The 25,699-nt window shown below is 35.2% G+C and overlaps 1 protein-coding gene across 8 annotated transcripts in view; it reads left to right on the top strand.

The window, feature by feature from the left end:
• The window catches only part of COL19A1 (collagen type XIX alpha 1 chain), a 324,092-nt gene that overhangs the window by 140,664 nt on the left and 157,729 nt on the right, over window positions 1-25,699 (top strand). For all 8 annotated transcript variants that reach the window (XM_032409538.1, XM_032409537.1, XM_032409544.1 and 5 more), the window contains 3 exons: window positions 1,220-1,273; window positions 10,331-10,384; window positions 11,985-12,020. In XM_032409538.1, coding sequence (XP_032265429.1) covers window positions 1,220-1,273; window positions 10,331-10,384; window positions 11,985-12,020 — 144 coding nt within the window. The remainder of the gene's footprint in view (window positions 1-1,219; window positions 1,274-10,330; window positions 10,385-11,984; window positions 12,021-25,699) is intronic.

The following is a 25,699-nucleotide window of genomic DNA, read 5'->3' as shown; positions in this document are numbered from 1 at the left end:
TTGCATATAAAAATAATAGTGTTCATTGTAAGAAAAAAATGAAGGAAGGGGAACAACAGAATAAAAAAGAGGATAAAAATCATCCTAGGGGCACAAAGCAGAGATTACTACAAATACTACTACATACATGCATATACACACACACTGTGTTACATGATAGACCTGGCAACTTGGATGAGTTCTTTATATGCATAATATATTCTTTTATTTTTAGACGTTTTACTGATTATAGAGCTAAGATATATTTATTGTTTTAAAAAAATTGAAAAAGAAGAACATAGTGAAGGAAAAAAAAATCACCCATAATCACAGAATCCATAGATTAACCACTTCTATTGTTCTGGTTTGTCTTCTTCCAGTATTGTTTCTAAGACCCATAGTAGGTGGATACATAAGTTGGTAGGTAAGTAGGTAGGTAGATGCATAGGTAAACAGGTATTTAATTGTTTTGAATAATGTTAGACATGTGCAGCATTTGCCAATAAAAGTATACATCTTTCAGATGATAATCAAAAATATATGTCACTATGGGTATGTATCATAAACAATTGGTATAAATGGTCATTTTGAACATTTGTAGTTTTAAAGTTAAAAAAAAGGTACTTGTTAACATTTATTCATTGAATTTGTCAATCCCTTAATTGTATCTTACTTTTTACATCGTAAGGATTTTCCTGTAGTATAAAGTAAAATTCATAAACATGATTTTAATGGTTGCATTCTATAGCATTATATTTATATACCATAATTTATTTAATCAGTTCCCTATTATTGGACATTTAGGATATGTCTCTTTTTTACTGCTATAAATAGCATTGCACTCTACAATTTAGTGCTTAAAACTTTTCATCTCTGATTATTTCCCTAGGATACATTCTTGGAAGCAGAATTACTGGGCCAAATTAAATGAACAGATTTAAGACTCTTGATATATATTGCCAAATTGCCCTCCAGAAAGTTCTTTGTTGCTTATAGAAGAAAATAAATAATCCTTGTTCTATTTCTACCATTTAATCATTTTTATACAGATTTTCTTTGAACCTTTAAACTTCTCTTTGGTTTTAGGACTCAGAATTGTTTTTTAATAAATGTTTCTTTCAAGGGATTAGCAAAGTAATCACATTGTTATAAATGCCCCGACAATGTAACGCTCTTGTTTTTTCTTAGTACAGGTTCTCAGGCTATAACATTTTTCATTGTATAAATTGTTTCTTTCTAGGGTGAACAAGGAGAAAAAGGAGATCCAGGCCTGGCTGGCATTAATGGACAAAATGTAAGCCTAACATTTTTTTTTCTAATATTCTGTTTACATTTTGCCACGGAAATATGTTGACTGTCTAAGGGTATTAAGACTTTACTATCCATGGAAGAACTAACCACAATCAAGGCAAAATCCAGAATCAAGGCATTTAAAAAAATTTTTAAATTATTTATTTATTTATTTGAAACAGAGAAAGAACACAAGCAGGGAGGAGGGTCAGAGGCAGAGGGAGAAGCAGACTCCCCACTGAGCAGGAAACCTGATGTGGGGCTTGATCCCAAGACCCCAGGATCATGATCTGAGCTGAAGGCAGCCGCTTAACTGACTGAGCCACCCAGGCACCCCTCAAGGCAGTTTTTTAAATGGCTCGGTGTTTTTATTGTCATTATGGGTCGTTCCTTGGGTTTACATATTTCATATTGTGTCATCCTTAACAGCGCTTTCTTTTTTGTTCTTTCTGGATTGAATTTTTTTCTGGTCTTCCTCTTTTTTCTTCTTACATACATTCTCATGTGGTCTGTGTTCTTATCCAGGGTCGCTCTTCATCTTATACCAAAGTTCCATCTACTGAAGGATCTGCATGGGTGGGATTGCAGTGATGAAAAGAAGGGGAGAAGAGGAGGGGAGACTTAAATTTCTGTGTTTCTGCCCTTCCACTGCACCAGGTCATCAGCGTCAGGGCTACTATTACCTGTAACATCCTGATGTCCTAGCATCTCCTCTTTTTATCTTAGGATGACCGTCCCCATCCCCCACCCATATCCCCTGAGCTTCACTTTGATTCTTAGGATGAAACTTGAAAATTATCCCAAATCTGGGTTGTTCTCTGAAATATAGACTAATTTTCTGGTCATCAAAATCACCATTTACTATAGATACACTAACTTTACTGGGGAAAGTGACCACCATGAGAATTACTCTTTCCCATAGTTTTCTTTTTAACTTGCATAAAAATGTTTTAGAAAAGTTCTGAAGTGCTACACTACACTACTTGCTTTATGAATGAAAGAAAAAAGGAAACTAGATTTGGTCCCCTAATGCCTTAGAGGCATTATGAAACCCATCTTGTATGCAGCAGATCACTACAGTGAGGAGGAAAGCTGATCATTGCAGTCCCTGGGGCTTGTGGACAAAGAGGGACACCTGAGTGTGGGGAGGGGGTTTCTCCAAAAGAGAAATACCCCAGTAATTAATCCTGTAGTCAACACTGGATTGAGGTCCTGACCCCCCACAGATTTACTCTCTTGTTACTTCCAGAGAAGCCCCATTTATATATTTAATATGACCCTCATTCTTATTCCTTTCCCCTTTGAAGTGATTTTTCTCTAAAGAGGACGGGAACTGGTACCTAGGAATCTCTGCATCTTCTCTAGCTCTTTACAATGCATCAAGACATTGGCTGTCACAATTGTTGGTGCCTACAGTTAAACAGAGCATCTGATTCATTTCCCATCCCCACCAGGGGAGGCACCTGGTATCATAGCAAGAGTTCTGGAATGGAAAGCCGGAGCCCACTGTGTCCCAGTTCTGTCCCTAGCTGAGAAAATCACTTCTATGTCTGTAAAGGATGGGCTTAGAGTCTAGTCTAAGGTCCCCATCACTATGGTGTCCTATAATTTTATACAAAGAGATTATTAAGATTACAAACTTGAAAAGCATCCATTCAGGTTTTTGGAATTCCTGCTACAGGTAAGGAGATATAGAAATAACAAAGCAGATTACAGCTGGAGCCAGAGTATGGAAGGTGCTGTATACAAGGATGTTTGCCCTCCTTCCTCTGACATCCAAGCTGTGTTTAAATGAAGATTAGTTTGACTGTGTGTTCTATAAAATCAATAAAATTTAGGCCTCTGCCTATGGTTTGTGTTTTCCATCATACTCTTCACAAGAGCAAAGACCATTTCTTGGAATCCTTAGTACTTAGTGAATATTTTCAGAGTAAGTTCCCAATAATTATTTGCCAAGTTTTAATTTTAAAAACTGAGAAAGTATTATAATAGTTTAAAAATAGAATTAGAGCCTAAAGTAGGATAACAGAGATGGAAGGGAGTACATAGATAGTGATATTATAGTGGTAAAATATATACAGTTTGGTACTAGATAGCATTGAAAACTCAAAAATAGCTCAAGAATTTGACCATTCATTATGGGAAGGATGTTAACTTGTGAAAAACAGAGGAGTGTTGAAGGAAATTAACGATAGTGTTACAAAAGATAACCAAACTGCATGTATGTGGGCTCCCTGAGATAGAGGAACAAAACGAAGATTTTTAGAAGTTCATTAAGATAACAATGGAGGGGCACTCGGCTGGCTCAGTGGGTTAAGTGTCTGCCTTCGGCTCAGGTCATGAACCCTGTGTCCTGGGATGGAGCCCTGCTTCATTGTCAGCTACCTGCTCAGCAGGGGAATCTGCTTTTCCTCTCTGTCTGCTCCTCTCCCCTGCTTATGCTCTCTCTCACTTTCTCTCTCTCTCTCTCTCTCTCTCTCAAATAAATAAATAATCTTAAAAAAAGATAACTTTGTAACTGAAATAGAGAGGGATTTATCCAAACACCTGAATAAAACTGGAGATTTGAGGGGTTGGACTCTGAAATCTACTTACATTAACTTAGAGATTTGGAAATTTTTCTTATGGCGTCTTCAAGTAAGGTGGTTTGGCTTTTTAGAAGTAATCAGTTGATAAACAGATATATGTGAGTGCCTACTACATGCCCAGATGTTCCAGCAGCCATTATAGGAGTTCCAAATCCAAATAAGACCAACCTGTTAGGAGAGCACATAGTGTAGTGGGCAGTGTGACCTTTCCTCTTGGAGAGGATCTTGGAAGAGTTCTTTGCATGCCCCCCAATCACAGGGCTGTCATTTCTTTCGCACCATCATTGTTTAATGTAGCTCATTAGGTACATCATAAAGCAGGACAAAGCACATTAACTTTTCTCACTTGGTTACTTAATTAATATGTAGATGATATTATTTTCCTTTCCTCAGTTTTGCCAAATATATTCAGGGGTCATGACTAAGGAGAAATAAGAAAAAGTAATGAAAATTCTCCTTTTCCTCCCTCTATCACTAAGAATAAAGAATCAAATGCTCTGCTATTACATCATTAGTGTTGGTGTTATTAATAATGTGTTATCATTCATAAACTGTTTTCACAAGGAATTTGAAATTTGATCCCTACTCTAGCTTTATGGGCTAGCTAGGGCAGGGGGTTATAACATCTCCATTTTCAGAGGCAAGAAATAAAGGGTTGGGAAATTAAGCGACTTTTTTTTTTTTTTAGAAAATGGTAAAATCAGCTTTTAACCCTACATGTTTGGCTGAAAAGTCTCTTATTTCCCCATTAAATCATGCCCACTTGTCATTCCTTATTTTTCAGTGCTAAAATAAACTGAATGTGCAAATTAAAATCATTCAGCATTTATGACAGTTCACTCTGACTTTCAGTAAGCACAGGTACACATTCTTAGGGAATGAAGGGCATTATAATAGCGATTTCAATTTGAATTAAAGTCAAGCCATGATGGAGAGTCTAGCTTCAGAAACATTCTGTTAGAACGCAAAGTGAATAAACTTAATGGGCCAGCTCATTCCAGCTACTTTCCAAGTCAATGAAAATTGTAAGAATTTAATATTCCTATGAAATGAATTCAAAAGCCCTTTTTAATGGTCTTTATTCTTGCATATTACAAATATCTTGATGTGAATGTATCCTTTGATAATTTCTTCTGTGCCAGCTTTTTCAAAAAATGGGCAAGCTCACTTTGGAAAATGTAAACCTGATTTACAGGGAAATATTCAGCAGTTCAGTCTTTCTCAGTGGGACACTATTGTCATTTTGGGTAAGACAGTTCTTTGTTATGTGGGACTGTCTTGCAAGAGCAGAATGGTTAGCATCCCAAAGGCTCACCAACTAATGTAGCAGCTCTTAATCATTAGGACCAAAAAAAAAAAAAAAAATTGGTCTGATATCTTTCTAAATGCATCCTTGGTAGTGTATATGTGTGTGTAAACTTTGGATTGATCTTCAAGGTATTAGAGTATTGGACTAAAGTTATTAGACTAAATACCTGCTCCTATTTCCCTTATAGTTTAAATAATGCATACCAAACATATTAAAATTGTCAAAAATTTGAATTGCTAAAATTTAGCTTTCAAAATACAAGACCTCAATTTTACACACTTTTGAGTCTATAATTAAATGATTTCGGTTGTGACCTACTGTGAGATATATTCAACAAATGCATCTTATAACAGACTTGAGAGGGTGTCTTATAAAGTTGTTAATGTACCCTTTAAAGCCAGACTTTCTGGGCTCAGATCCCAGCTCTGCCACTCCCTACTTTGCATACTACTTGGAACATGACTTACTCCCTCTGTGCCTCACTTTCTTTTTTTTTTTTTCATTTGCACAATGGGAAGATAATAACACTTCAGGGCTTTTTTGTCTGTCTGTGTTTGAGGGTGAACAGGGTTATCATGCATAAAGCATTTAGAACAGTGTCTCGCATACAGTAAGAACTATATAAACATTTACTATTATTTGAAACTGGGTTAAATAGAACACATTTATCTCTAATAAAAATAACATTTCATTTGTTTGTTTTTTTAATGGGGTTGTATAATCTTAGAAAAGTTGATTTCAATCACTGAGTTTAGACTCTTCCTCTGCATCTTTATTATTGTCTATCAAACATCCCTTATCAGAATTACAGCATCTGATGTTTCTAAAATAATCATGTTAATCTCCTTATACCAATGTAATCTTTATTATTAAATACAAATATATTGAAATCACAAAGCTGAGCTATCAGCTGGCAACAGCTTATGCCATCGCTAGGGAACAAGATACAGTCAATGGGAAGAGGAGGTGAAGAATTAATTGATGGGTTAAATTTTTTGAACAAATATTTTGTATCTTCTGATTTTTAAAGATGCTACATACCATGAGGAGTAGATCTTCCAATAAAATTAATTTCATAGTCCGCCTGCTTTTATAGTTCTAGATATAATACTGTTCTTCAGCTTTCATCTTGCCTTTAGATAAGAGTTCCTGTCTCCACATAACATACAGAGTCAACTACTGCGCTTTTGAGAATCTTTATATACATGAATTTTATTGAGAACCTTGATAATGGATTCCCATCTTATTCAATATTGAATTCATAGTCTGTTCCATTTGATTCTTTATGCTTTATGGTGAATGCAGCATCTTTTTCTCCCCAGTACTCAATAACCATTGATGGCAGCACCAGTGTGACATGAGGAGAAAAATTGCACTTGAGAAAAGCATTACTGATCTGTTTCTCAGAGCCTATGGCCTGATGCCATGGCCTTAAAAACATTGTACTTTGTCACAAGAGGACATGAGTTACATGGGCCCACTTCAATGACCATAAAAGTAGAAGCTTGATGAATGCAGTACTTCTCAATTGCATTTTATCGTATGTGAGTTAAAAGCACAGTGGTTCCATATCCATCAAACTGAGTACAAACCTGAACAGAATGAACTATTAATTATCCCTTAAACTTGGACTTGAAAAGTAAAGGCAACATTTATTAAGTACCTACCATGTACTAAGTGTTTTTATAACCTATGATTCTCAGAACAACCCTTCAAGATAACTATTATTTATACCTATTTTATAGGGAAGCTTGAACATCTTAGGATTTTGGATAAAATGCCACTCTTTTCCTGACTCTCCTGAAACTCCACATTCCTGAATATTGAGTACCTCCAATAGATTTAGGCCTCCCTGGGAACTGTTCCCTTCACACTTGCTATATACTTCCATAATAGCACTCAATATTCACATCAGCTTATATTTGGTTGCGTTATTCCCCCACTGCTTCCTGAGCATGGTTGATTGAACCAAGGATGGTTAGCTGATTCATTTGCCAATAACTCCTTCCCAGAAGTTGCAGTTAGGGTTAGTTCGTCAGGCAAGAATATTGGGAAAAATTTTAATGTATTATTTTATACCTAGAAATAATATTTGTATAACATATAATGTGTGATGATTATGAATCATAGTAATAACTGGAACACTAGTGTACCTAGAACTCAGTGTAACTCCATGCCCCACCCCAGAGTTAACCATTTTCCTGAATGTTGTGTTTAATGTTGCCTTTTAAAAAAATAACATTTGCATATCCATATGTTCATAGAATACAGAGTTTAGTCTTATATATTTGTAGATATTCAATAATATTTGTTGAATAAATGGGTACTTGGTGTCTTTCTCAGCCATTTCTTCTTCATGTGTCTTTCTCTGGATAGTGTTATACCAGGAAGCAGAAAGAAAACCTCTTTTTTAATTAACTACAGTAAATGGTACAACGTCCTATCACTTACTTAAGCCTTGGCACCTCCTTTGCTTTGCCCCCTCTTCCAACATATCTGCATGTCCTTCTTCCCAGTATGTGCAGCCTCTGATCACTGCTCTCCATCTCCAGGGTCACCCCCCCTACCTCAGCCACCCTGCGCTCTTGCCTGGAACACTGCTTCCACAATCTATTGCCTACAATCTATTTTCACGTTGTGGCCAAAGTGGTATCTTTTGAAACAAGCCACATCATGTCATTTCTCTGCTTGAAACATTTAAGTAGTTTCCCCATCCCACTTAGAACAAAACCCATCCTCCTTGCTATGGCCTGCAATTCTCTCTGTGCATTGACCTCTGTCTAAACTTGACTGGATCTCCTGTTCCTTGTCTGCACGCTCACGACGTTCTGTTCACCCTGGAGGCTTTGGTGCTTGCTGGGCCTTTTAACCTCAATACGTCCCCCTGGATCATCGCATGGCTGGATCCTTTAAAACAACAAATGTCCCCTCCACACAGAAGCCTTTTCTGATCACCCCAACTGAAATAGTAGCTCTCTCCCTCTCACTCATCACATTCAGCCTGTTGTCCTGTTTATCAGCAGTCACCCTCCTCTCATAACATGAGTTCCCTGAGGGCAGGAATCTTGACCCTGTTAGGGAAAAACTATTCTCACACTTATTAAAATGGTAAGGAGGACTTTTTGTTCACACCTATTGGAATAGGGGTATTGCAGTAGAGGTGAGAAATTGAGCTCAACTCCAAATACAACAAAGACAGGTGGGAGATTTATACCCAACAGAGTGATGGGCTCAGTGAATGAAAAATTACTAAGAGCAGACCTCAAGGGTAGGAGGATTCTTGAAAAACTGACTTAATAGGATTCTTGCTAAAGGCAGGCCAAACACTTACACATCAGAGGTGGGGGATGAGGAACTTGATCTGATATCAAGAGTGGGGGATTCTTTCTAAACTGACTGAGCAAGATTCTGGCTAAAACTGGGCTAAGCAGGCCAAAGACAGAACAGGACAGAGGACAAGGTTGAGGCTTAGTCGAAAAGAGGACTCAGAAGAGTCTGACTAAAGTTTGATCAAGGAGAGTCTTTGTCAACTTCTTGTTTTTGTCCTTCTAAGTCGCACTATCCAATAGAAATAGAATCTATTTAATATAATACTTATACAGTATATTTCTAAATATGATATAATTTCAAGACAAATATAAATATATTTTCCAGTAGCCATATTAAAAAAGTAAAAACAGGTGAAACTAATTTTAATATATTAAATATATCCAACATATTATCATTTGAATATATAATCACTATAAAAATTATTAATGAGCTATTTTACATTTTTTTACTAAACATTGAAAAATCCATGTTTCACACTCACAGCACATCTCAATTCAGACTAGTCTCATTTTGCTTATTCAGGAAGGAAAGGATATTTCAAATAAAAAGAGAATATCACATCTCAAATATAATTTACTTTTTCACTCATCCTTTTTCTATAAATACTCCAAGGTAACAGTGGAAGACCCATAGCTATGAGTTTTATCCTGAAAGGTATTTCTACAATTGTGAAGTGTTTTTTGCCAATCAGGTGCTGTTTTCATCTGTTAAGTCTTTTTTTCTTAAGATGTAAGACTACAGTTTTCACATAACCTCTGCAACAAGATTATTTTAAGTATCCAGTTTTCCTTCATTTCTTGAAATTCTTCATGGACTTCTATATTAAGTAGTTAAAGCTGATGGCATTTGACCTTATTTATTGACTACAAAATGTCAGTGCAGTGAGAGATGGATCCCTCAGCCAAGAGAAGTAAGACGTCTAGATATACTATGCATTGTATGGCTTCAGAATATTTCTTTTTTCCATTATTGTTCTTCCCTCATCCAATGTGTTAAATCAAGGATGAAGGAAGATATTTTTTTTTTCTATTCACCACACAGTCAGGATGTGTCTATCTAACTTTCTTTCTGTTTACACTGTGAAAACCTTCAACTGTAGAACTCCAGTGAAATCTATCGTGGTCTTCCTGAGAGCTGTCATTTCTGAGTCTGATCAACCAAATACCCACTGAAACACCCAAGAGTCCAGAAAACTCATGAACATATTTATCTGATACTTTGTCTATGTCTTATATGGTTTCATTTAATATCTTTATAAATTCAGGTTTAAAAAAAGTAGGAATTAGAGAACTAAAACATACTTTAAAACAGGAAAGAGACAACATTGTAGCTTCAGGCTGTGAGTGATAGGGAAAGAATATGTCCTTCATTTATTTTTCCCCCACAATTAGATTACTTGATAGAAACATAAAAATGTTTTTTATTTAATTCTTGAATTTTTTTGGCAAGCTTTATAAAGGCCAAATCAATGCTAAATCAAAGGTATTTACAACATCCACAAATTTAATCCAAAGTGGATACTTAAAAGCTCATATAGATCTAAATGATGTTCTCCCAGATGGTGAATTAATGTAATTTTAGCAGGAAGCGAAGTTGCACAAATATGCAGTATTCAGGACTCACGCTGATTTAATGTATCTGTACTCACTACAACGCAGATGTTGCTTATCATTTTAGTGCCAGTTGTCTCTCTTTCTCTCTATACTACAAACTGAAGAATGGGATTTGGGAGTTCAGTAAATTATGATTTATTTTGTGACTAATGACTTGTTAGAAATTCAAGCATTTCTGTGAATTGTGTATAGAAATCACATTGGTTGTATTCTTCGTACAGGGTTTGAAAGGTGACTTGGGTCCTCATGGTCCACCTGGCCCAAAAGGAGAAAAGGTATCGTATTCACCCAGAGAAGTGCCAGTTTTTCTTAAGAAAACCCTAAGAATGTATGCAGGGACTTTTCAGTGATACTATTAAACTGCCAAAAATTAATTTTTGTTGAAATTAACCAAAGGCTGTTATGTTAAAAGCATCTGAAGAAAAGCCTTTTGGTTCATTTAATTAGTTTGAAGAGACTAAATGCACAACTGCTAGTTGACATTAATTTGTGTTTATAAGATTTCGCTTTCTCTCTCTCACTTAACAGTATTAGCTATTCCATTGCCAAATTAGCAACTGTGCTTTGTATCAGGAAACTTTGCCAATAGCACTGAACTGCTACCATAATGGTGAAGCAGGTGGCCTTTGGGGGGGGGGGATGGAGGTTAACTTTCTAACTCAGTCTTAGTCTGAATGCTTCATTTCCTGCCACTTTTTCTCACATGCCATTTTATAATGATATATTGGCAGTGACCTTGAAAAGAGATTTAGAAATACTAAAAGCAAGAGTCATTCAGAATAAGGTCATAGGATGATCCCAGTTTGTTGAGAATTGTATGTGTGGGTGTTTGACCCTGTGTTTTGTTCTCTATTCTCAACACATTTGGGAATCCTTGTCTGGCTTCAATATTTACCTCAATGTTAAAATTGATCTTACAAATTGGTCCTCAGTGACCGAGTTAAGCTATGTCGATGTTCCTTAACGAGTATTGGCTATTTTTATTCAATTGTTCCAAAAAGTAATGATTACCCCATACTAAGTCTTAACTTTTGAGGTGACTATGTTAGATGAGAAAAGAAAAAGTCACAGAGATACTCTCAACATGAGAACACATCTCAGAGCTTCATGCCACAAAGTATAAGATCTCCATAATGTCTACCTAAAAAGCATTACAGCAATGATGCTTGATCTTAATGATTAAGAGTTCTTATTGAATAAATAGAGGTCCTGATACAATAAAGCATATAGGTGACATATAAATCAGAAAATAGTAAACTTCAGATGAGCCATTTTGTAACAATTTTGAAAAGTTTCTCAACATATACACCTGGTAATTTGTATTCACGTAGGTCAGCAAAGCAATTTTGGTATTTAAAAATATGTAAATATAGGCAAAACCTCTTAAAATTGATGGCAAGTACAATATCAATTTAGCAGAGCTTTATAAGAGGCAATGGGACTGCTTCTTGCAGCTGGGAGGTATGAAGTGGGGAGATCCACTTATTATTTCTGCTGATCCTCATACTAACTTTGTCAGAAAAATTATCTGTCGTTGTGACACTTCCCAGCTGCTCCACTGGCAAGTAACCATATTTGAAGAGATATTCTTTCTAATTTTGGATTAGTAGACAAAAGAATAGAAAATTAGATTATTTTAGCTTTTCAAAACAAATTCTGCAGAAAGCATGGGGGTGCACTAGGTGATGTTTATATGATGAGAGCTAAAACCCCATGATATATTTTTACTTGTGCAGAGACTCCTATCAAGATGAAATTCTATTTTTTTCCTTGAAAATTTATCTACATATTGCTTCTATCCATTCAGAAAACTTATAAATAAAATGTGCAAGAAAAGATTATTAGTAACTGCAACTTTTATTTAATCTATTTTAGGGAGATACCGGACCTCCAGGACCACCAGCCTTAACTGTAAGTATTCTTGAAATCAGAATTCAAAATTAAAATACATTATCTTGTTAGTTTTTCACACTACATCATGACTAAACCAAAATTTAAGCCATAGGCTATTTTGAGAGCTGAAAGTGACCTTAGAGTAGATCTAGTCAAACCTCCAGATTTTAAAGATGGGGCATCTGCCCACATCAGTGAAGTACTTAACCTGAGGTCATACCAGTGGTTACTCGAAAAGTCTGGAGGCAGTACCAATCCTGAACAATTTTCTCTACCCTCCATATGGTTCATAATTGTGCCCTTTGAATATCTGATTATACATTCTTAACATGACATTTAAAGTTAATGGAAGCAGAGCCTGCTCTACTTATTCTAAAAACTGTAAAAGAACAAAATAAACTATAATTGCCCAATGGGTAAAAAACAGCTACCTATTTAAACTGATTGTTACATTCCCCAAAACCTGTCCAAAACCATTGTTTTTTCCTATGTGATTCGCTTCTAAGATTTACAAATGGCAAAATGGTGATATTTCCGTAGCAGATTTATGAGAAAAGTTTCTAAGGTGCACATAATGGGATTGTTCTCAATTAAATGGTTCATCATTTATTAAGCATTTAATCATAAATATATAATGACTTTATATTTGGATATAATTTACTGTTATAGATTTTCTTCATAGGCCATTAAGGACTCTCATTTAACTTAAAGATTTGGTATAACAATGACTCTAAGCCTAATAGAAAAGAGGAAACTTTCTTAAATAAGATCATTTGTAGCCTGAGGTCTCTTGAATTTTATGTTGATATTACCTAATGACATAAATTAAGACTTTAAATCATCAGTTGTCAGACCTGTTCTGATTGGAGAAGGTCAGGTTTAAAAAGAAATCTTCTAGCATCTGTGTTGAGCTCTTCCCAACAAGTCAGCACAGTAAACTCAAAGACTGTGTGTCTTTGATAGCATTTGTATTTATCTTTGCACTTGGAAATGTCATTCTGAACAATATGTTAATAAGGTCTTATATAAATAATTTTTGCAATGCTTTCTTAAAGGACAAATACTTCTTCAGAAATGAAAAATCTAAGGGATCAAACAGATGACTTAGGATTAACCAAATTCAATTTACAATGGAATTCTGTGCTTGAAGCTTTCATTTTCAAGATGGAAATAAAAACTATTTGAGCGGTGGTTTTAACTGCTTATTATTCAGCTTTTTTATACTTTGTGGAGTTTATTTTTAAAAGTATTTGGCAGTGATTTAGACTTAAGCCTGCTTGCTTTATATAAGTCACATGCTTTCTTTTGTTCAACTAAGTTACATGTTCACCCACTCCACTTAGTTATCTGATTTCCTAGTCATTTCTAACTTGTGTTTGAAGAACAAAATGTAGTCTATGTTTATCATTTCATCTGATAATGCAATTTTGGCCCCTTACCCAGAAAACTGTATTGGGATATATCTATTTCATGGATTTTTTTTTTTTTTTTTAGAGGGGGGAGAGAGTGTGTGTGCATGAGTGGGGCGTGGAGTATGAGGGGTAGTGGAAGAGGTAGAGAGAGAATCTTAAGCAGACTCCATGTCCAGAGTGGAGCCCTACAGTAGGCTTGATCTCATGACTTTAAGATCATGACCTGAGCCAAAATCAAGAGTCAGACACTTAACCAACTGAGCCACCCAGGTGCCCCTATTTTATGGATTTTTAATGACAGCTATTGTCTTCCAGTCAAATAGCACCCTATAGATGTCCCTGTACTATTTAGCTGGCAGGCACTGAGGGGGTACAGTGAATTTTTACATAAAAATATAACAAGGCAAACCACTGTGAAATGAAATGTTTTATTTCATAAAGTTAAATATTAATATTATTTGGATATTACTAGTTATATGCTTGTCATTACTTTATTAATATAATCAACTGTTAAAAAATGGGCAGAGACATGAGTAGACATTTTTCCAAAGAAAACATACAGATGGGCAACAGACACATGAAAAGAAGCTCAACATCACTTATCATCAGGGAAATACAAATCAAAACCGTAAGATAGCACCACACACCAGTCAGAATGGCTAAATTTAACAACACAGGAAACAACAATTGTTGGTGAAGATGTAGAGAAAGGGGAACCCTTTTACACTGTTGGTGGGAATGCAAACTCATGCAGCCACTCTGGAGAATAGTATGGAGCTTCCTCAAGAAGTTAAAAATATAACTACCCTATGATCCAGCAATTGTAGTACTAGGTATTTACCCAAAGGATAGGATACAAAAATACTAATTCAAAAGGATACATGCACCCTGATGTTTATAGCAGCATTATCAACAATAACCAAATTATGGAAAGAGCCCAAATGTCCATCAACTGATGAATGAACAAAGAAGATGTGCTATGTATATATATATAATGAAATATTACTCCATAAAAAAGAATGGAATCTTGCCATTTGCAATGACGTGAATGGAGCTAAAGAGTATTATACTAAGTAAAATAAATTAGTCCAAGAAAGACAAATACCATATGATTTCACTCATATGTGGAATTTAAGAAACAAAATAAATGAACATAGGAGTAAAAAAGAGAGGCAAACCAAGAAACAGACTCTTAACTATAGAGAGCAAACGTAGTATTACTGGAGGGAAGGTGGATGGGGGAGATGAGTTAAATAGGTGATGGGAATTAAGGAGGGCACTTGTGATGAGCACTGGGTGTTGTATGTAAGTGATGAATCACTAAATTCTACACCTGAAAGTAATATTACACTGAATGTTAACAACTGGAATTTAAATAAAAAATCGGGGGGCACCAGGGTGGTTTAGTCAGTTAAGTATCTGACTCTTGATTTCGGCTCAGGTTATGATCTCAGGGTCATGAGATAAAGCCCTGCATCAAGCTCCACTCTGGGTGTGGAGCCTGCTTGAGTTTCTCTCTCTCTCTGCTCATCCCGGCCCCTCCTCCTGCCCCCCTGCTCATGCTCACACTCTCTCCCAAAAAATGAATGAATGAATAAATGAATAAAAACTTGGAAAGAAAATAAATAAATACTCTTTAAATTTTAAAAAAGACAATCAACTGTTAACTATGAAATAAGGATGAATGAAATGCATACCACCTCACCATGTACTAAATATTTAATTGATTTTATAATACAGATTAATAAATTTTAATGAAGTGATTGATAACAGTTTTCAAGGAAGATAAACTTGAAAGCTATACTGACTCCACTATATTCAGATTAAAGGAGGCATTGTTATATAAGTCAATAAACTGAGAGTTCATTCATAGTGGTTCTCAAAGCTAATTGCACACTGAATTCACTAGAGAGCTTTAAAATATACCAATCTGTGGCTCCACCCCCAGAAATTATAATTCAGTAGATCTGGTGTGGACCAGTATATTTTAAAGCTCCTGGGGCAGTTCTAAATATGTAGCTGGAATTGAAAGCCATTGTATATGGGCACTGTAATGGAACAAGCTTTCTTCCTATTCAAAAAATTCTTTTAGACTTTTGAAGAAGTCTGGCTTTCATCTGAAATCCAACTTAATGCATCGTAATAAAGCAATGTCTCTTTCCATTAGGGAGGCACACTAGTAAAATTAAATTAAGATTGAAGGCTGCTTGGTTAAGTGGAGGAGATTAGGGCTAGGAAGATACCTTTAATTATAGCCTTAACCCAGCCATTCAAAGACTGCAGTGAGCTCAGGTGTCTTAATGCTTCTCAGAATTTAATGTGCCCAAGAACATTTGGGGGTCTTATTCAAATACATATTTTATTTCATAAATCTGAGGTAGGGTGTGAGATTCTACATTTCTAACTGGAGGATGCAGGTGCTGCTGGTCCTCAGACCACACTTTGAGTCACAGGGCTTAGCACTTAACCCCCAGCTGCACTGCAGACTTGCTGCCTCATTCCATAGATTAGTTGTTCCTTACCCATACTGTACATTAGATGTACACAGATCACCTGATGTAAGTGCGCTTATCTTTAAATTTTTCCTGCTTTTCCTGAGCTTCTTTGATCTGTAAATTTACGTATTTCACCTAACTTGGGAAATTTTTGTCCCTGATATTTTTTATACAATGTTGGATTACTTCTAATTTACTTAGAAATTTTACAACTGTAAACATATGTGAATTAGCCTTATAAATTATATATTCTATTTGCCTCACCTTCAATATATATCTGAATCTGACTGGTTCTCACATTTCTATTACTTTCTGGTTCTAGACACCATTATACATCCCTGGATTATTTCAGTACCCAATTAATGGTCTCCCCACTTCTTCCCTTGATCTCCTTGAGTTTTACAAAAACACAGAAGCCAAGAAGTTTCCTTGTCAGTCTTCTGTTCAAAATCTTCAGTGTTTTTCCATTTGATTCATAATAAAAGCCAAATTCTATCCAATGGCCTAGCCTACAAGGTCTTACAGGATTCAATTCTTGCTGCATTTTTGACATCATCTCTTATTCTTCTCTTCTTGCTAACTTTATTCCACAACAATGGCCTTCTTGCAATTCTTCAAGCATTCCTGGCACACCCCCACCTGAGAAGGTTTGCATTTGCTGTTTCTTCTGCCTGCTCTAGCAGGTAGCATAGCTACTTCCTTTAAGTTTTAATAATGACCACATTGAATTACCCTATTTTAAATTACATACACACACACACACACATGGAATTTCTAATCCCCATTAGTGCTCCATTTTTTTCATTTTCTCCATAGCACTTATCACTTTCTAACATATTTTAAATGCCTATTATATTTATTGTTTGTTGTCAATATTCCTCTACATTTGACTATTAATCCCATGAAGGGGTTCTTTGTGAGTTTTGTTCATTGTTGAATTCCAAGCATACAGAACAAAGTTTAGCACATAGTATGCCCTGAAGAAAAAGAAAAAATGATGTTTAATGAACATTATCTTTGTAAGTATTTTAATCTTTGCTTTTTATCCTCATTAATTCCATTTATTAACTTTCTTTCTCTTAGTTTGTATAAAATAAGAATCAGCTCTAATATAATGATTTTGGTGAAATAATTTGGACTGGTGTTTTCTTTGTCACAAAATTTTTGTGCTGCTTATTCCATTTTTATTGTTTTAAGGTCACTTGTTTTGAAGTTTTCTTAAGTCAATTTTCTATAAAATTGTTTAATATTCATTAAAAAAAAAAGCAGAGTGCTAGCCAAATAGAATAAATCTGTGGTTCCTATGACTTGATTCTGACACAAAAGTATAAATTGAAATAAAAGTCTTTGATCTACAGTTTTAGGTTTTACCTTATCTTATTACTCATATCTCAGCACTTTAACTCCTAGAAGGTCAAATTTGGCATCTAATCCATAAAAATATTAAATCAATTGCTATAATTTGGGACTTTTGCTTTCAATAGCACAAATAGAAGCCAAATAAAATCAAATTGTGCCATGATTCCAGCTGAAATTCTCTAAGCAACTGCTTATTAACAACAAAAGAATAATTCCCTTATAAATACATTTTGCATGTACATGTACTTTTTAAAATTCTAGTTTTAAAAAATGTCATCAAATCACATTTTTCTGATACTTATTTGGTTGCCACCATACCTGGAATGAATGTCACAATGACACTTAACAAGTGAATTACTGGAAGTCATCATCATAGTGGAACAAGAGTTTTCTACCATATACCTCCTAAAGAACATCAATTTAGACAATCACTCATGGATAAGATAGCTTTGTGGAAGTCCAGGAAGAAGTCTAGTGGAGTCTAGTGGAGAAGTTCCAGCATACCACTGAAGCAAAGAAATCCAAAAAGGGTAAGAGGAACAGTTTCAATTTACATGCATCACCCCTCCCCCAAAGGCTACACAGCTCAGTACCAAGAGACAACTTTTCAGCCCATGATTTCTCCTGCTGGGGAAAGTGAGAGCTTGTGAATGAGAACTCACCTGTCCCAGCTATGCAGGATGCTGCCAAAGAAACCCACTTCCTTCTTACCTCATCCAGAGTACTAAGGTGTGCTGTGTGATAGGGTGGCTAATACTGGGAGAACAGCAGGTAGGGCTCTCAGAGGGCACCAAAGGGATGTGAATCCTACTGAGTGCATGTACCCTAGACTCCATTAGTAAACTCACCCACAAGCCTCTGGGCATTCATCACCTTTGCTTCTCCCTCTAATGGCCCACAGGCACTGCCAAGGCTCCATGCTCACCTCCACACACACCTACCTCATGGCCGGCTCCATGTGCATGCTCCCGATGGCAGCAAGAATGAGCCTTTGCAGAGGACCAGTGAGCGCCTGCAGAAGCTGGCTCCACTCTGTGGGATTTGGAGAAACAATACAAAATTGAGCATTCATCACTGCCCTAAAAAAAACGAAAGGGAAGCTGTCAGCATACATCCTGACTATGCAATATTGAGAGAAGGCATAAAACTTTAAGAATTCCCCCACAAGAAGAAACAAGAAGTGTGGAGTAGGTGTATCTGAGAAAAGGTCTGAGAAAGCCTTAGAGTCCCTAACAGGATTGATGGAAGGCATTTCTCCCCCAAAGCCAGTCAGTAAAGACTGAAAAGGTAACTACTTTTTCAAATATGAAGACAGCTGGGTGCTTGGGTGACTTAGGAGGTTAAGCGTCTGTCTGCCTTTGGCTCAGGTCATGATCCCAGGGTCCTGGGATCGAGCCCCACATCGGGCTTTTCCCTCGCCCCTGTGCTTGTGCTCTCTTTCTTGTTCTCTGTCTCTCTGACAAATAAATAAATAGAATCTTAAAATAAAAAAAACATCAAATATGAAGACAGCAACACAAGACTTCAAGGAACACTAAAAATCAAGGAAATATGACATCACCAAAGAACACAATAATTTTGCAATAACAGACCCAAAGAAATGGAGACATGCAATTTGCCTGATTAAGAATTCAAAATAGTTTTAAGAAAGCTCAGTGAACTACAAGAAAGACAGTTCAATGAAATCAGGAAAATAATCATGAACAAAATGAGAAGTTTTACAGAGAGAAATCCTAAAAAAGAGCCAGATAAATTCTGGAGCTGAAGACTACAGTAAGTGAAATGAAAAGAAAATGCAGTTTGAGAGCATATAACAGACAAGCAGAAGAAAGAATCTGTCAAGTAGAAGGCAGAACAGAAAAGAGAATGAAAAAGAGAAAAGAAAGCCTACATGAAGTATGGAATATCATTAATAGAAATGATTATTGGAGTACCAAAAAGAGAAGAGAGGAGAAATGTGTAGAAAGCTTATTTAAAGAAATAATGGCTGAGAAATTCCCAAAGCTGGAGAGAGAAAGTTGGAGACTTGAATTCATGAAGCTCATAGGTTCACAATAGCCAGGACATGGAAGCAACCTAAGTGTTCTTCAACAGATGAATGGATAAAGAACATGTAGTGTGTGCAGTGTGTGTGTATAATTATTCAGCCATAAAAAGAAGGAAATCCTGCCATTAGCAACAGCATGGATGGACCTTGAAGGCATTATACAAAGTGAAATAAGTCAGACAGAGAAAGACAAATAGTCATGTTCTCACTTATATGTAGAATCTAACGAAACAGAATTCATAGAAACAGAGAGTAGACTGGTGGTTGCCAGGGGTGGGAGAAGGGGGAAATGGAGAGATGTTGGTCAAAGATTAGAAACTTCCAATTATAAAATGGGTAAGTTCTGGGGATCTAATGCACAGCATGATGACAATAGTTAACAATACTGTGTGATATACTTGAAAGTTGCTAAGAAATTAGATCTTAAATGTTATCAGCACACACACACAAAAGGTATTTATTTGAGTTAATGGAGGTTAACTAATCTTATTGTGGTAATTGTTTCATTATATATACATGTATCAAATTATAAGGTTCTATACCTTAAATTTACACAAGGTTATATGTCAATTATACTCCAATAAAACTGGGGAGAAAAAGTGAGTTACTGATAAATTTAACACATCTCTTCTGTTTGATATTTATAATTTACAAAGCAGATGTTTATTTGCATGAGCTAAAACCAACACTGAATAAAGAAAACATCATAATAACATTCAAATTTCTTTGATCAAAATACAATTTATCTAATATCATAATACAAATTTATGTAAAAGTAGCTTCTGATAAATTATTCTGAAATCATAAGACTTTGATATAAAAAATCCCCTAGTACAGGTAAATATTTTATGGTTTATTTATGTTATTTTAATTGTGACATTTTACACAAGTTTTTACTTTACATTTTTTTTCAAGTTTTTATTTAAATTCCAGTTAGTTAAAAACATACAGCGTAATATTAGTTTCTGGAGTAGAATTCAGTGATTCATCACTTACATACAATACCCAGTGCTCATCACAAGTGCCCTCCTTAGTTCCCATCACCTGTTTAACCCATCCCCCAACCACTTCCCCTCCAGTAACTATCATTTTTTTCTTTCTCTTTTAGGTTTTTTTTTTTGTCTTTTCCTTCCCCCCCCCCCCCCCCCCCCCCCGTTCATTTCTTAAATTCCACATATGAGTGAAATCATTTGGTATTTATCTTTCTCGGACTGACTTATTTCACTTAGCGTAATTCTCTTTAGCTCCATCCATGTCGTTGCAAATGGCAAGATTTCATTCTTTCTGATGGCTGAGTAATATCCCGTTGTGTATGTATGAATATATATATATATATATATATATACACACACCACATCTTTATCCATTCATCAGTTGATGGACATTTGGGCTTTTTTCATAATTTGGCTATTGTTGACAATGCTGCCATAAACATCAGGGTGCATGTAACCCTTCGAATAAGTATTTTTGTTTCCTTTGGGTAAATACCTAGTAGTGCAAGTGCTGGATCGTAGCTCTATTTTTAACTTTTTGAGGAACCTCCATACTGTTTTCCGGAGTGGCTGCATCAGTTTGCATTCCCACCAACAGTGCAAGAGGGTGCCCCTTTCTCCTCATCCTCTCCAGCAGTACTTTACATTTAAATATTAGATATAAATCTTTACATTTAATGTGCAAGAAAATAAATGCAAATTATTTGGTTCTTTGTCATTTGTTGTCAATAACTTTAAATATAACTTCTTTATATATAACTTTGTGTCTTTATATATAACTTCTTAAAATTGTATATGTTCTGTGTTCTTACTATTACACACTATTAACAGATAATCCTCATATTAAAAATATACTGCTGTTTTTACAGTAAAGTTTTGCCAAAATCCCTAACTAAAGCTTCAGAAGCGAGGCAGGGACTATGATTGAAATAAGGCAATTGGCTAACACCTCTGCCTCCTTCCCTCTTTTCTCTTTTGGCCTTTGCATGTCATGTTAGAAGAGACAGGTGAAGGAAGGTAGAACAGGGTTACTTCATGGAATATATCCACTAATTTTAGTTCCCAGGAAAATGACTATATTACTCTGGTCCTGTCCCTTTGGGGAGTTATTAAATACTCATCCAGATGGCACCAAATGTTTACATAGAAGTCAAAGGTTAAGTCAGTCAACAGCAAAAGTGTCTTAGACATGCTTATTAAATGATACTTTAAATGCCAGTCCCTTGGGACCTGGATAAATCTAGCATAAGTGAAAATTAGGCACAGAGAAGGAACACAGATTTCACCCTATGAAAACTACCTTAAATACCATAAGCAACTGAGAGAAAGTCTCAGCTGGTCATTTATAAATCAAATGACGCACAAATTAACAGATGGCCTCCATGAACAAGAGATCATATAGTATTCACATAAGGGAAGCCTTGAGATAAGGTTTTTTTGTTGTTGTTTTTTCAAAATTAATGTGTTAAAAATACAAAAATGATCAGTTCAGTAGATGAGATGGCCTATTCCCTCCGTTTCTCTCTCCTTTGACCTACCTACTTACCTGATTGATAATCATGTGTCCGATACTAGGTGCTGGGAACACAGAAACAACCCTTGTATTGTTGCCTTCCCAGAACCTATTTGGTTTATGAAAAAGCAAACAGCTGTTTAAAATTGATCATTTTTAAACTGGTCATTTGCAGTTAGCATATAAAGAGTCTACAAGTATTCATACAACTGTAGTTATGTTGGTATTACACAAAAACTTTTAGTTATTTAAGAGAAAATCATTTTTTACTAGAAATCTTATGCTATAATTTAAACAGTTGTTTAGTTTAAATACATTTAAATCATAGGTTCAACTACTAAGTAATGTTTTCTTACTAAAATTCCTAAGGAACTATAACCATCTCCTGTTAGGTGAATGAAATAGAAAAGTTCTTGTTAAATACCCATAGAAAATAATTTCTTTAAGTTCTGACTTGAATAAATATATGGTCTACAGCATATATGTACTATACATATTGATATGTACACGTAAATATATGTGTTGTAGCATAGTAATTAATAGGCAATTCAATTAAGATTGTTTAAAATTCCTTACATATCAAAATCTGAATTATTTATATGGTCTTTCTATGAATTGCCTGAATTTGAATTAAGTTTGTCTTAAAAAGTTGCATAATTCATATTTAATTCACTGTTAACTTTCTTAAACTGATGATCCAGCTCAATATTGGGATTTTTAGGGTACTAGTGGGCCAAAAGAAAGAAGGGATTTCAAATATTCTTAAAAATCAATCTTTTTTTAAATTTATGGGCAAAAGACTGATTTAAATGATTTCGTTGATTAAAATAGAAGGTGTTTCTATACTACAAAAATATTTTTATTGACTCTGTGCAGAAATATAGGGGAGTGGATGCTTAAGGCCCTAGAAAGATTTATGTTCTGCCTCAGAGAAGATTTATGTTTTGGAAAAACTTCCCATCAGCTCATTTGACAAGAGGTGATTTATATATCTTTCATTAGATAAAGGATTTGAGAATAGCTCCTTCTGCCCTTCTGTTTATAGTTTGCTTCTGTTACAAAAGACATTTCAAATTGTTTTCATCACAATTTTAAGTATGTATTTTAAAGCTCAACAATAAAACTTACTTTCCTAAAAGTGCTATACACTAGCAGTTAGGGAATTTTATGAAGGAGCTGTTTTTTCATGATGAGATATTCAGTGATCTAGAAAAATACATTAAAATGTATCTTAAATGGCATTAGAAAATTATAAAATGGATAAGCCTTTTGAAAAATTATATGGAGACAAATGTGTATTTAAGTCAGATATATACAGAAATTAGTTAATTCAATTAGTTCAAAAAATTAGTTAAATCAATTTCACTTTAAGTATATAAAAATTTTTTTTTGGTAAGAACCTTATATTGATCTATAAAATGGAATTCTAGAATTAGAATTATATTTATTCCACTTAACTATTTCACTGTTTTAACAAACCAAAAATTCATGCATTATAGCTTAGTAGTTATCGAGTCCCTTCATCCAAGGTTCGAACCTGAGCATGTTACTTGACTTCTCTGTGCCCTGCTCTCAGCATCTATAAAATGGAATAATAATATTTCCTACTACATAGTGTTGAAGTGATGATTAAATGAATTAGTATTTGTAAAATTTTTTGACTGATGACTGGGTCCTAGTAAGTACTATTTTACATTTAGCTAGTGTTCTCATTGTTATTATGCTAATCTTCAATGGCAAAATATCAATAGGAATGAATATCAATAGGAATGAGGCCTTTATGAAATAATTGCTGAGAAATGTTCAAAGACAACTTTTGTATAATCTCAGTGTCTTTATGGGTAGAATTTTTTCATCTTAAGAAAATAATTAACTATAAACTGAATTGTAGTATTTTCTTTTTTACCTCTAGTGTAATCTCTATGAGGATAGCAACCTTTTCTATCATATGCATTCCCAGAGACTAAAAGTACTTGGTGCAGTGTAGGTACTCAATACGAATTTCTTCTTCACAGGCAGAAGATAGATATTTTTCACTGACAAACATATTATCAAAATAAAATATCACCAAATCCTACAGTTAGAATATCTATAGGAAAATATTAAATCACTGACTTGAACATTATAAAGAAGGGCAGATGTCCTCCTTCCAACTAAAAGTAATTAATTTAGGGCAGGTCACCTTATCCTATATTGATTATTTTCAACAATGGCAATCCTGATGTCACTTACTGTCCCTCATTTCTTTTTTGTCAGTTTGAGAGACATGTCGTTTGTGGGCAACTGGAATTATCTCCTTTCTTGAAGAATCCTACCTTCTGTTTAATATACTGCAGACATGAATAGAAGCTATATATGTTTTAATTCATCCTTAAAGTTTCTTTTGACAAAGAAACACTAGACATAAGGCCAAGAAACTCAAGTCTATCCTGAAATGTGCAACTATTTTTATTTATTTATTTTATTTTGGGCATGTCACTGACTAATATTTAGTGGTCAAAGCAGAGGGTTTTAAAGGTCATTCAAATTGTGAAATTCTATTATTTCACCTTTAAATTTCCTAAGGAATTCTAATTCATTTAGCTACATATGATGTAATATCTATCCCTATAAGAACATTTTAATAAATCTTCTCTTTTGTCACATTATTTTTGGAAAGATAGAGATTAAATGTAAAAAATAGTTAAGTTAGATGTATCCACAATATAGAGAAAGGGTTGGACTTAACCAGTGTCAAGAACTGTGAAAGGTATGAAATTTTACCCTACTTGCAAGGAAACAATTTAGCCTACCACAATTTAGTGGATCCTAGCAGAAGACACGAGATCCTGAGTCAGAGGCAAAGATATTATCACTCATGGCAGCAGGCAGCATGAGCTTCATGTTTACATAGGTTGCCCTGGCCACCAAGCCTCAGGAGTAACCCGGGTAGGTACTACACATGCAATGGATTGGTGTCACAACTGAGAAACTCCAAGTTTAGAGGGCCAAAATCTTTTTTAATGAATTTTTTTAACAGCCCTTCCTAAAGATGTTATCTTTAAAATTCTGAACATTATCTTTAAAGAGGGAGACGTTATCTTTAAAATTCTGAACAGTAAGCAAGTCTTCCCTTTGCTTTCCTATATAAGCATTCTTAAAAAGATAATACAGAAGTAGAAAAGAACAAAGAGTACCTCCCTCACAAGACATGCATGAAAGAGCCATGGAAAGACCCATTGTTTCCCAACGATATCCACCCCTCTTTTCTATACTTGGCTCCTGGCATTTTCCTATGAGTATGCCACTGCATCAACCACTCTTATTAACCTTACCAAAACAGGCTGAGAACAAAACTGTTCAATTTGCCCCATCTAGCGTTTAATGAGGCCTACTATTAAAAGGATTCCAAGCAGGTAGATGAAGCCAACCTAGAGTATTAATTTCAACCATGTTCCCCTGGATCCCAGACCCAAGCAGCTGAACAAATCCCATAAATTATCCAGGTCTACCTTAGAAAACCAGATGATTTGCTCCTTAAGTTTCTGAACTGCTCTTTCCTCTTGTTGTGAAGCATTAATCCAGTATATCAACATGAACAGACACATTTTTAATAAAACTTAAAGAAACCCATTCTGTGCCCTACTTTAGCCTAGTGTGCAACCAAAAGGGTACCAGGTGAGCAATATTCAGTCAAGTAGCCATTATCTTTTTGATCTAGGACCACATCAAGCCAACAAGAACATCTAGGCAGCTGAGCCAGAATTAAGTTTGAATTCTCTATATTCTTTTTTGGCTAGGCTGGTGGGGAAAAGATGGTTTAGAACACAGAGCACTTAGTGCCTTACTCATAAGACAAGCAGAAATGCCAAAGATTCATGGAGAATTATCTCCAACAAT

This window comes from Phoca vitulina, unplaced genomic scaffold (assembly GCF_004348235.1).
Source record: "Phoca vitulina isolate PV1807 unplaced genomic scaffold, GSC_HSeal_1.0 scaffold11, whole genome shotgun sequence".
NCBI classification, from domain to species: Eukaryota; Metazoa; Chordata; class Mammalia; order Carnivora; family Phocidae; genus Phoca; species Phoca vitulina.
This window is presented reverse-complemented; position numbering and strand designations above follow the sequence as displayed.